The following is a 13,328-nucleotide window of genomic DNA, read 5'->3' as shown; positions in this document are numbered from 1 at the left end:
ACTTGACATAAAAGAAAGGTACAAAGTACAACCAAAAAGCAGGTTCTGAAGGTCCAACAAAATGACCTGCTATCAAGCTATAAGCCTGAAAAGAATAATAATGAGATGGTGAGTTCAACAACTCAGTGAGTAGATAACGTTCAATATACACACACGAGGTAATACAGCAATGAGAAATATATATACAAGTATGGCTTTAGGTTCTTATGGAAGTGTTCTCAAATTGGCCATAACAAGAATGTCATATGGTAAAACTCGTCAGAAAATCAAAATGCAATGAGCATGAGGCTCCGTACTGTGGGATGATCAGTCCACACAGGTTGGTGACTCCCCCGACCAACTAGGGTTCAGATACGATGTGCACAAAGACTAACACTACCCTGTTAGCATGGGTATTCTGACTGACATACCATAGGTTCATAATCATAATCAAACAGACATATTCATATCTCAAGGCTCAACTCATGACATCAATCAAATGAGGAGCTATCAATTCAGAATTCAATTCAAAATATATACTGGTTCATATCAAGAATTTAGATTCAACAATTGATCATGCTTTATCAAAACAAGGATAATAATCAACATATATATTATCAAGAAGCATGATCCAATTCATATTAACAAATCAAATATTTATAATATTTCTCATGCATATGGAAAATTATCCACTCACCTGACTCAAAAGCAAACAGAAGTCAAAAGCAGACACCGAAGAAAATCCTACTGACGTCCTGTCGGTAGAATATCAGGATTATCTGAATACAAATGAGATATATTCAAGAATGACTCAAAAGAATATATAACCTATTTAATACACTTATCTAAGGGTATATTCCATAACCCTAAATGTTTTTAGACTAAACTAGTTATCTTTCCTAAAAACCCAACATTTAACGGTTTTCCCGAAATCTAATCCATAATAAAACAACTAATAAAATTGACAATAATTCACTAAATAACCCTTAATTATTCATCAAACCAATCTGCAAAAGCTAGTATTACAGCTAGGGACTAATCTGTAATTTACCAAATTTTTAGGGTCAAATTGTAATTTTTGTCAAATTGGAGGACTAAATTGAAAGTGTTAAATTTTCATATCTATACAGTAATTCTGCCCATAATTCATATGTTATTCTGTTCAGATTCTCGGAATAGGCTCCAGGGACCAATTTGTAATTTTCCAAAGTTCGGGGACTAAACTGTAATTTTTGCAAATTGAGGGACCAAACCGAAATTTTGTCTTCTTCAACCTCCAACCCAGAATTTTAACAGAAACCTACTGTTCTCCCCTGATTTTTAACTCAAAATTCACCATTCAAACAAAACTATAACTCAAAATCATCACAATCTTCCATAATCAACTAAATCATCAATTAACCACAACAATCAACCCCTAACATTCAATTTAATTCATCAATTAAACTCAAAACACAAATTTCATAACCCTAACATTTATCAAAACCGAAATTAAAGCTAAAGAAAACATATTATACACATTAAAGCATAATCTTACCCCTTTTTACTTATTTCCTCCAACTCCTTTTCTTTTTCTCTTATTTTCCCCTCTTTTCTCTTCTTCTTCTTTCTCCCTTCTCTCCTGCCGATTCTCTCTCAAATTTTTCAGATCCCTCTTTTGTTTTTTTCTTTTCTTTTCCTTCTCTCTATTTATATTTATCAACTATTGTTCAATTACCACACTAACCCTCATTTAATTTATTCCTACATCTAAGCCTTCAAGGGCTTTCTAGCCTTTTCCTATCCCTTTAATTCAAAACATTACATTGAGGATACTGGCCTCGAGGTTATGAGAACTCTAGAGAGGGTCATTACCATGCCATCGAACATCTTCACGATGTCTGACAAAGGCTTTCATTGTTATTTGGCATTAATTAGCCAAATGGCTTTCAATGTAAGGCTAAAACCTCTTGTTTTCAGTTTTGGTGGAGTTATTTGTTCTTTTAACATTCTCTCTTGACAGGTTTTTATGATGTGTGCATATTCTCAGAGGCGTTGGGTGGCCAAAATGAGCTATGTAAGGAGGGTCATGACTGTAAATAGGGAAAATCAAGCAACCTTCGACCGTTTTTAGGAGGAAAAAAACATTGTAAAGGTTGAAGTGTAGAGCATCAAGGTGGCATAATCCAGACTTAATGACCAAACACAAGATCTTTCCATCAAGCTGAGCCCTAGAAAGGAAGCACTTGAGGCTTCCTACAACTAAGTAGTTTCCCTAAGAGAGGGGCTCCTTCAAGCTAGGGACTCCCAAGTTAATCTACGGACTAAGCTTGTTTCCATACGAGTTGAGCTCACTACTACTAAAGAAAAGGACCAGGATCTCTAGGAAAAGATGGAGTTTTTAAGGGATTTCCCTCATGCAAAGTTGGAGTCTTTGAGAGATTCTCCTAAGGAATTTCAGAAGTTTTCAAGGGCTCGATATTTTTAACCGAGACAATGAGAGACAGGATATTCTTGGCCATGTCCAACCTGTATGTCTTCAACCTTTCTAGAGGGATGTAGGTAGACTTTAGCGCAGCCTTCCATTCAGTCCCAATTCTGGACTTTGCAGACGTTTTCCTAATGAGTGCTGCTATGGCTAAGTGGGTGAAGTATCTTGCTGAGAATCTTGGGCTAGATCTTTAAACCCTCCCCTCTTTCTATTTATGTATGTATGTATGTATTCTTATTTTGTATACATCTCACTTTTATAATACAACTCTTTGTTCTTTTGTTGATTTTCATGAATTTTAGTCCTTATGTAAAGTTTTTATTTGAGTCAAACACCCACACTTAACAAGGTGTTTTGTGTCCATCACCCATACTTAATAAAGTATTTTTAGGTCCAATGCCCATACTTAATAAAGCATTTCTGGGTATAGGCAATGAACAATCTAACCTTAGCTAGATTTATAAAGGCCTTATCTTTTTAGAAACGAGAAAAGATGTCATTTACTGATGTCCACCTATTATTTTGGGTGTATTCATTGTGGATCGTTAAGAAGCCTTCTGGTATGGATTGGTGTCGAATGATTTTAATTTTGGTTTGTATAAGGCCTTATAGGCATTGTTCCCAAGGGAACATAAAATTCTTAGCCTGAGCAACCATCATCCTGTATTTGAAGGAGGGTGCAATCGCACTAAGGAGAACATGTCAATCCCTTCCAAGATAAATTATATCATAGCACTAAAAAGATATTTGTTACTTCCAAAGTAAATATGCTATCTCATTAAAGAGAGTAAATTTATCTCATTTTTAAAAGATTTGATGCAAAAAGCATATCCATCCCCGTTACTGATGCAGCGTTTATCCCAACATTGGGGAAAGGTACGATCGCATTTAGGAGAACATGGCAATCCCTTTTAAGGTAAACCATGTTATAGCACTAGGGAGATGTTTGTTACTTTCAAATTAAATGTGTTATCACTCTAGGGAGAGTAAATTCATCCCATCTTTGGAATATTTGATGGGGAAAGCGTATCCACCCCAATTGCTGATGTAATGTTTATCTCATCCTTGGAGAAAGGTATGGTCACATTAGGAAGAACATGTTAATCCCTTCCACAGTAAAATGTGTTGTAACACTAAGGAAACATTCGTTACTTTCAAAGTAAATGTGTTATCACTTTAAGGAGAGTAAATTCATCTCATCTTTGGAATATTTGATGGGGAGAGCATATCCATCCTAGTTGCTGATGCAATGTCTATCCCATTCTTGTAGAAATGTGTGATCGCACTAAAAAGAACATGTCAATCTCTTCCAAGGTAAACTGTGTCATAGCACTAGAAAGACGTTCGTTACTTCTAAAGTAAATGTGTTATCGCACTAGGGAGAGTAAATCCATCCCATCTTTGAAAGATTTGAGACCTGGATAGTAGAAAGCATTTGTTATTTTAAACAATATAATTCATATACAAGAAACTTACATTTCTAGTCATTGACCACAATACATTTCTATCTAGCTTAAGGACCCTAAAAGAGGAAAGGGAATTGTGTTTCTCCGATAAAGGTTTTCTGGGTAGTCATTAAAAGAAATCTTCTCATATAAACATAGTTCCTTTGGTTATTAATATATAAGAAACTTACATTTTTAGTTATTGACCACAATACATTTCTATCTAGCTTTAGGGCCCTAAAGAGGAAAGGGAATTGTGTTTCTCCAATAAAGGTTTTCTGGGTAGTCGTCAAAAGAAATCTTTATAGATAAACATAGTTCATTCGGTTATTGTGAAGATATGATTAACGAAAGAGAAGGTAACCTCTTTGTTTAGGGATCATCTACCCTGTCAAATCTGCAAACTTGGCAGGAGTCCTTGGTTAACAATGGCTTCTGAAGTTGCATGGATTAAACTCATTTTATTGGTAGCCATTGAAGGCTTTCCAAAACCTCAAAATTCAAACTCCGATAGTAATTAAGGATGATAATGGCAAAGAAGTCACTGATTTGCAATAACTTCTAAAGTTATACTATTTGAACCGACATCTCATTGGTACCTGTTGAAAATCTTTCAAAACTTCAAGGCTCCAAATCCAATGGTAATTAGGAATGATAACATTCTGGTTCCTAGAGGAGCAATCGATAGCTTTTTTATTATTTTTCTACAGACGACGCCAATGATAAGGTCATGTCTTATTTCATAGGCTTGAAGGCCAGGCCTAGGCCTGAGATAAAGTTATTAATCTCCTGATTTTGACAATCTGACTCAACCTTCCATGGTGAAAGCATAGGTTAATCATCGTCGTTACCTAAAAAATATCTCCTTTTATCTATTTGGAAACTCTTTGATGATTAAATTAGAATTAGTTTAAGAAAATTCAATTATCCCTTTTAGTAAGGATTTATCTATTAAGATTGAATTCCCATTGTTAAAGCAAAGAGAAAAATTTAAACCTGACGCAATCATCTTTGTTTCCTCCTTTTATACCCTTAGGTGCTTCTCTTCCTTGTAAGGGAAAGGTTGGCATGTTCCATTAGAATAAAATATTTCTGATCTACGGTCCCACCAAGATAAAAATATTTCTGATTTACGATCTCATCCGGAGAAAATATCTCTAATCCATTAGGAGGTGTCTGGACTCAGTGTTTGGTTGCACCCAAGGACGATGGGTCTAGCAACTCAACAAATCCACAGATATCTGGGCTCAGCGTGTGACTAAGCTGAGAAACGATAAGTCTGGTCACTCACCAAACTCATATACATTTGGGCTCAGTGTTTAGCTGAGCCCATGAACAATGGGTCTTAACTTAAATAGTTTCAAAGAAACAAGCAAGCAATAAATGTTCATCCATCATATATAAACCATATTAATTGATTGTATGATGCTAATTAATTATAGTGAGAAGATTCCAGATCTGTGCCATTTAAGAGAATGCATGTAATGGAAAGAAATATTTTTTAAACAATTAGAGGAAAATGAAATATTTAATAATTTATTTGATTGTGATATATTTTGATCTTTTTTTTCTCCCCGTATATCTCCATTACATTACTCTTTCTATACAACAGAATTCCCATTTTCTGCAACTGGCATTAGCCATCAGGTCATGTAATCTAAAATTGTAAGCATGCGGAATTGGGATCCTACGCGGACCACAATCTGGGAAAAAGCCCTCACGTTACATTCTAAAAGCATTTAATTTTTTAGCAAAAAGTTAGACAATAAGGTTAGAGAGCTGGATTACTCATCAGGTAGTGGAATTCCACCTTTCTGGAAGCTAGACATTGTTACCCCCAAGTCTATAAATTCTCGATTCAATGATTTAAATGAAGTTGCAATTTGCTTTTTCATCATCGACGTAATAGCTTAAAATTTTCTTTCTTTGATTCATCTTAATGAGGTCTTAATTATTTAGTTTTTCATAAGGAACGTGTCATTTTCTGACTAGAATTGGATGAAAGTTTTGTGCCTCGATCACTCTCGCTAATTTGTTATAGGCTAATTCAGAGATTTCAAAGTGAGGAAAAGTGTGTATAAAAGGGGACTGGAGAGGGAGTATCTGCCTCGCAATCCTCAGGAGGTTGGTAGAAAAAGCTTTGCAGAAGCTGTTGGAAAGGAGCTAGCCTTGCACAGTAGTTATAGGCTAATTCAGAGATTTCAAAGTGAGGAAAAGTGTGTATAAAAAGGGACTGGAGAGGGAGTATCTCCCTCGCAATCCTCAGGACGTTGGTAGAAAAAGCTTTAGCAGAAGCTGGTGGAAAGGAGCTAGCCTTGCACAGTAGTTACGCTACGATAGCAAAGGTAAGCTAAATATATAATTTTTTTTTCATTTCCTTCAGTTACGTCTTGAATTCTTGATCGAGATTTAGTAATTTTGTATTAATATTAATGCTTCTATGGCTGTCAAGATATTTTGCGTTTCTAGCATAAGCTCCATTGAAAAAACGTTCGAAATTATTTACTTATTTTCCCTAGAATTGAATAAGGATGAGACCACAGATAAGTTTATTGAAAACAAAGTTATTCACCTCACTCAAGTCTCAAATCATCGGTTAAATAAGTTAATTTAAATTGATTGAATTAATCTAAAACATTATTATTTTAAGAATTTTTGAAAAAAAAAAAGTTAAAAAGTTCTTTTTAAAAGAAAATCAAACCAGGTAAATCGAGTAAAAGAATAAAAGCTAAATCAACATATCATTGGTTAACTTACCAGATAAATCAAGCTTATTCAAACATTTTTTTTATTTTCCTTAACGAAATTCATCCTTGTTTCTCAACGTAAGTGACATTCGCAGACATTTTCTGGTAAATAATTTGAAAAAATCCTACCCATCCTTCTAGTCATAACCCATTCAAAGCAAAGTTAACGTGGTTCCTTTTTTCCAAAATTATAACTTAAAGGGTGCATGTGGCTAATGGGTTATGGCCCAACCTAGGCTCGAAAGGCTCTCATGCAATGATAGTAGTAGACAGAGGGAAAGTTGTGACTGGGCATGGTGTGTTCTAATCTAACTGCGAGGATGTTGATTTTCTGCCACTTGTCAAGTACGGACTGGCCGACCCCTTAGAAAACATTACGATATTGTCACCGACTCACCACACACACACACACACACACACACACAGAGGGCAGCTCTCTGATGTCATCTCCTTATCATTCTTTATTGGATTAAATTCTTTTTAGATGTTTTTACCCTTGTATACATGTCAATGTTTTCATTTCTATTCACATACGTTAAAATATAAAGCGGACAATATGTCAATAGCTCCAATTGAATTATATATATATATATATATATATATATATAAAGAGTAGGGCCCGGTTTATACTATACAAGTACCATTAGTTTTTCGTCTACCTATAATCACTCTTGCATTTATCCATTGTCATATCGTAGTAGAAAACGAGGTTGGTTTCTGAACTTACTTGAGCACTTGAGCATTATTGCTCGCTGGGTTTATAACATTGTCCGTAATCATGATCCACTGTTATGCCATGCATTCTGCAGGTTATAGGAACTTAGCTTGTGAAGACTTGAATTGTTTTGTTGTCATCCAGACATAGCTTAGCTGAGCTAGAAAAGTTTCACACTTGGAGTAACATTCAATTACAACTTAAGGTTTCAATACCATGTCTGAGGAAAGTGCTTCGCAGCCAGCTGGCCTGAGAAAGTCGAAGATGCCACTCTCTGTTTTCTTTAGAGATGCAAGGTATAATTTCATTTAGTCCCATGCAAGGTTTTATTTTTATTTTTTTTGCTTTTCTTTATGATTTCCCTATTTATCTGTTAAGAGGGAACTTATGGCTATATGTTTTCTTCTTCTAGACAAGTGAAGAGAAACTTTATCTATGAGCTAAAGTTGGTTCCATTTTCAGACTATTCAAGAAGGATGAACTTGGTTCGGAGATCATAAGGATTGCATTGCCTGCAGCAATGGCTTTAGCTGCTGATCCCGTTGCCTCCCTGATTGACACAGCCTTCATTGGCCGTCTAGGTTTGTTCTCATGTCCTATGATTGTTCGGTCAGCTAGCTACAGAATTTAATTGCGAAATGGCAGCATTTTGACAATACAATTCTTGCTGTGTAACTTTTAAAACTATATATCCTGCCATCAAGGTTGTAAGATGGTGAAAATTTAAAATCATTACGCATTGCATAAAATTCTCGTAGTGCCAAGTGTGATTAAGATTTTGACACACTGGAACTGCAGCAGAACTTTCTGTGTCTCAGTTAACAGCATTTAGCGTATTCCCCTTCAGTTGTTCATTAAAAGAAGTGAATCTGGTTTAGGTACTTGGTGATCTTTACCAAAGCAACTCTCTCATACTGCACATTCACAACGAAACCAACATGGTGGAAATCTATAAAATCTCAAATTGACTGTTTAGTAGCTTTAGTGTACCTGGAAACCCCCAAGAACACTTTCCTAATGCAGTGCCCTTATTACTCCACAATCAATTACAGTATCTATTTGTTTGTCCAAAAAAATAATTGCAGTGGCAATTGCTTCAGCTTTCCTGAAAGGAAAAATTGTTATAATCTAGATTAATATCCTACTGATCATGATCAAATTGTTATTCAGTTCTACTCTATCGGCTGTATCTTGTTGCTTAATGCAACACACCAACAAGGGAATAGATCTGACACTCAAGATGATTTTAATTTTTATTTTGCACAGGTCCAGTGGAAATAGCTGCGGTAGGAGTTGCTATTGCCATATTTAATCAGGCCTCAAAAGTCACCATATTCCCTTTGGTTAGTATAACGACTTCTTTTGTTGCTGAGGAAGATACAGTTCACAGAAATACCAAAATTGAAGCAGAGAAGGCTGAGGACATGAAGAAAGATGCGAAAAGTGGTGAAGCGAAAGAATCAGTTCCTAATGATGAAATGCTTGAGAGCTTAGAGAAAGGCTCAGCCACAAACAACGAAAAGAACATCGAAAATAAATATTCACTGTCGGAGGATGGTACACAAACTCTCTCGTTCTCATTGATCATCTGCCATTATCCCAAGTTATAGCATTGCCTTCTAGAACATGTGTCCGTATTCTAAAATTTGCTGAAAAGACAGCATGAAAACCATTATCATATCATACTAGCATAAATAGTGTTGGTGTTTTCTTCATCAGATTGCAAGACAATCACAAGCAGGTCTTCCACTCATACTGACACAGAAAGTGTAAATCCCGAACAAAAGAACGAGAGGCGACATATCCCCTCAGCGTCGACAGCATTGATTGTTGGTGGAATTCTTGGTCTAGTGCAAGCTATATTCCTCATATTTGGGGCAAAACCTCTCCTGCATATTATGGGTGTGAAATCTGTAAGTGCCTTCAGTTTCAGTCTCCTCACTAGTATTATTTCTGTTGCTCTGCATCTGTTCATTTCTGCTGCTTTTATTCATTGGAGAAGTGACGATGCTATCATTTTTATTGGATAGGGTTCAGCGATGTTAAACCCTGCAAGGAAGTACTTGACATTGAGAGCTCTAGGTTCTCCTGCAGTTCTTTTGTCATTGGCAATGCAAGGGGTCTTTCGAGGCTTTAAAGACACAAAAACCCCTTTATACGCCACTGGTGAGAGTCATTTCGTTTTAGTTTCAGCATTCTTTTCATCCATTCCCACTTTTCATAAGCAATGTCTTAGTGCTCAGCAGATCCATTCTATATTTCTAACCAATGTGAAATCTAACATATATATTAAACATACACATTTATAGAAGATTTAACAAATATCATCATTCTGTTTGTGGAGATAAATCCAACTTTCCTGCGTGAGATTTTGGGACTCCACTAACTCTTTATTTTGTTCTTTTCGTCTACCACAGTAATAGGAGATTTAACAAATATCATCTTAGACCCGATATTTATCTTCGTCTGCCGCTGGGGTGTCAGTGGTGCTGCTATTGCTCACGTCGTTTCCCAGTAAGTACCAATATTCTTCCAAGTGTGCAGTTAATATGGTGTTCAATGTTTACAACGATTAGTTTTCAAAGGACTCGTGTTTATCAATTTTGTTTTCTTTCCTCGTAATCCCTATAGGTACTTGATTTCAGTGATCCTCTTGTGGAGGTTGATGAAGAAAATTGATCTTTTGCCCCCAAGAGTGAAAGATTTGCAATTTAGTCGGTTCCTCAAAAATGGTGAGGGGCATAAGCACTCTTGCTCTGATCACTGTTTTGAAGATTTTCCTTCTTGTCATTGGTTGTAGTTAGATTATAATTAATTTGCTGCCTTGGTACGAAAGTTTTGAATACGCGATCAATGCATTTTCTCTAACTTCATTTCTCTGCTGGATGCAGGATTTCTGTTGTTAGCACGAGTTATAGCGGCCACAATCTGTGTGACCCTGGCAGCATCTAGGGCTGCACGACTGGGTTCAACAACTATGGCTGCCTTCCAGATCTGCTTACAAGTTTGGTTGACATCATCACTTCTTGCAGATGGCTTCGCTGTTGCTGGACAGGTAAAAATACCCTGTAGGGATTTTTTGTTCCTGGTTTATGTGATTATTAGTGTTCAATTTTAGACCCTGTCAATGCATTCCCTGTTAATCATGCAGTAAAAATACCATAAGGACTATTCTGGTAGGAGCTGCAATCATACTTTTAACAGGTTATCATTCAAAACATGTCACATTTTCTTAACTCTTAAGAACACTCAGCCTTCTTCTCGTGTAGTCTGTTTTCAGAAAACATATATGTCTAATTTCCAATTTTTCATTCAGACTAATCATTAAGTGTGTTTTTCTTCAACTCCTATAGGCAATCATTGCTTGTGCATTTGCTGAAAAGGACTACCAAAAGGCAACAACTGCTGCCACCCGAGTGTTACAGGTACGCGAATAACAACTGTATTGATACATCCTCCCATGTTTTGGTTTTCCTTTTCCTCTAAAAATAACCACAGGCTCAAATTATGACTGGTGGTGTTGTGCAGATGAGTTTTATTCTTGGTATTGGGCTAGCTGTGGTTGTTGGACTTGCCCTGCACTTTGGTGATATAATATTTTCAAAAGATCCTAATGTTCTTCGTATCATAGCCATCGGCATTCCGGTAATTCCCATCTACAAATTCATTTGTAAAATTCTCTTTTTCTATTTTCTTTTTTTCAACTTAGACTGATCTCTTGCTCTATCCACCCATCAGTTTGTTGCTGGTACACAACCCATCAACTCGATAGCTTTTGTCTTTGATGGTGTAAACTTTGGAGCATCTGATTTTGCATACTCTTCATATTCCATGGTAAGTTTATCAGCCATTGTTCATTCCATAAATAAACAGAATAATCTATTGTGACTTCAATCTTTCTAAATTCTTCTCTGATGAAATTTCCTTGTTTAATTTATTTTCTCTTCAGGTTCTAGTGGCCACAGCAAGCATTGCAGCCATTTTTGTTCTCTCTAAAACCAGTGGATTTGTTGGAATTTGGGTTGCCTTGACCATCTTCATGGGGCTACGCGCATTTGCCGGCGTATGGAGGTAATGTTGCTTGTTAATACCGAATGACATTCCACTTTCTTTTTCTTCATAGTGAAATCACGATAATTAGATGGACCAAAACTATTTTATTGGTTGTCCATGTGATAATCTTTCAGACCCAAACCTGCAAAATTCGCTTGATTTCAACGATTAATGATATCTGGAAACATACAAAACTGAAACAGAATACCAAACAATTTAGAAAAAGAAAAAATGTTCAGGAATGTAGCAGTCTTTATTATGATAGTTCGTTGATTCTTTGATGCTACAAGTTGATTGACATGGAATTGCAACTAATCTTGCAGGATGGGAACTGGAACTGGACCATGGCGTTTTCTCAGAGGGCGATTGTTGTCATAGGACAATGTAAGCCTCAGGAATTTGCGTGTTGCAGTGACATTTTTTTGTCCTTGTATACCTTTTTCTCTTTTGTCTACTATATGTTTGTGTGTGTGATTCCGTTTCGCTTCAATACACTTCTTTCTGCAGTTAATCCTGCCACACGTTTGTACCTTTGTCTACATAAATCAGAGCCACGTTTAGTTTCCCACTACATATTGACAAATGGGATGGGCTTTGCTCTTTCGAAAAATTAAGTTTTTGTTGTGATGGATACAAATTTAATGGATCAACAAACACTTTAAAAATCTTAAAATATATATTTTATTATGCTTGGGCTATCAAGCCCGAGCCCAACATACAACACGGGTTCAAAGTGAATGGACTTGGTAACCCAAGCCCAACACCTAAGGAGCATGGGCTAAAGCAAGAAGTCTGAGCCCATGCTGGGTGTACACCCCAGCACCCCCGTGGGCTCGAGCCACCATGCTCGAGCCTAATGTGCTTGGGTCCATGCAATGCTCCTAGACTTATTTTTCATCTCTAATGTACTTGGACATTATACCCGAGCTCAACACTCCATTGGAAATTTTTTCAGGACCCCAAGCAGATCCATCAATATTTTATATTAATCTAATACGTGTTATTTTGAGTAGAATATAGCTCGAAATATCACAATAATAAAATTACACTTTAATCATTTCTCTCCGTAAAAAGATAAGACTCATGGGTTATAAATATATTATGAATCATTCAAACTCAATGTTCATAATCTGTTCATTCTTAATACTTTCAATATGTATATTTTCAGAGTTTATCTCTAAAATATCATTACACTTTCTTTCTATAAAATTACCGATTTAAACATCTAAGAGTTCTCACGTCCATCAAATAAAATCTTTTACAGGTATCAGTTATCAGTCATTTTGACTTACTGGACATCACTAGTTACCAACTACCCAAGTATAATTTTATCTCTAAAATATTTTCCTTCACTTCCATAACATGTAAAGCATGATTACTCATATATTCCAAACATATATTTAATTCTCATACATACCTACCTACACACTCATTTATATAATTTAATTCAAATCCTTAATTTTTATTTATACCACTACCAGAAAATTGATAAATACAAACGGAAATACCGACGGAATATTTTCATCGGTAAATTTCCGAGGGATTTTACCGACGGAAATATTCCCTCGGTATATACCGACGGAATTACCGTGGGAAAAAAATTTAAAACAAAGCAAAAAAAAAAGATGACGTGTCATTTTTACCAACGGAATTACCGACGGAATCACCGAGGGATTTTACCGACGGAAAAATCCCTCGGTGATTCCGTTGGTAAACTGTGAACAATGTTCATCATGTCAATTACAAAAGGAATCACCGACGGAATTTTCCGTCGGTATTTTCCAGAGAGTGTTATTTGGCGGTTTTCTGAAAAAATTCAATTAATTTAAAATTTTCATTTAAATATTACAGACGGAATCACCGATGGATTGAAAAACCGTCGATAATTGTTGGCGGTTTCTGAAAAAATTTTACGAAAT

At 36.0% G+C, this 13,328-nt stretch overlaps 1 protein-coding gene across 2 annotated transcripts; it reads left to right on the top strand.

Annotated features, from left to right (window-relative positions):
* Positions 1-5,761: 5,761 nt before the first annotated feature.
* LOC7480083 (protein DETOXIFICATION 43) lies at positions 5,762-11,928 on the top strand. Of its 2 annotated transcripts, none has more exons than XM_024610817.2 (14): positions 5,762-6,239; positions 7,451-7,652; positions 7,819-7,937; positions 8,623-8,913; positions 9,076-9,269; positions 9,387-9,522; positions 9,774-9,870; positions 9,988-10,088; positions 10,248-10,411; positions 10,710-10,781; positions 10,885-11,001; positions 11,095-11,190; positions 11,306-11,427; positions 11,733-11,928. In XM_024610817.2, exons 2-14 carry the CDS (start codon positions 7,573-7,575, stop codon positions 11,785-11,787), a joined length of 1,644 nt encoding a protein of 547 aa, XP_024466585.2. In that variant the 5' UTR covers positions 5,762-6,239; positions 7,451-7,572; the 3' UTR covers positions 11,788-11,928. The 2 variants fall into 2 exon arrangements, with proteins under 2 accessions (XP_024466585.2, XP_024466592.2); XM_024610824.2 differs by lacking the exon at positions 5,762-6,239 and adding an exon at positions 7,305-7,350.
* The last annotated feature ends 1,400 nt before the right edge of the window (positions 11,929-13,328 follow it).

This window comes from Populus trichocarpa, chromosome 1 (genome assembly GCF_000002775.5).
Source record: "Populus trichocarpa isolate Nisqually-1 chromosome 1, P.trichocarpa_v4.1, whole genome shotgun sequence".
NCBI lineage: Eukaryota > Viridiplantae > Streptophyta > Magnoliopsida > Malpighiales > Salicaceae > Populus > Populus trichocarpa.
The sequence above is the reverse complement of the archived record's forward strand: the minus strand, read 5'-3'. Positions and strand labels throughout refer to the sequence as shown.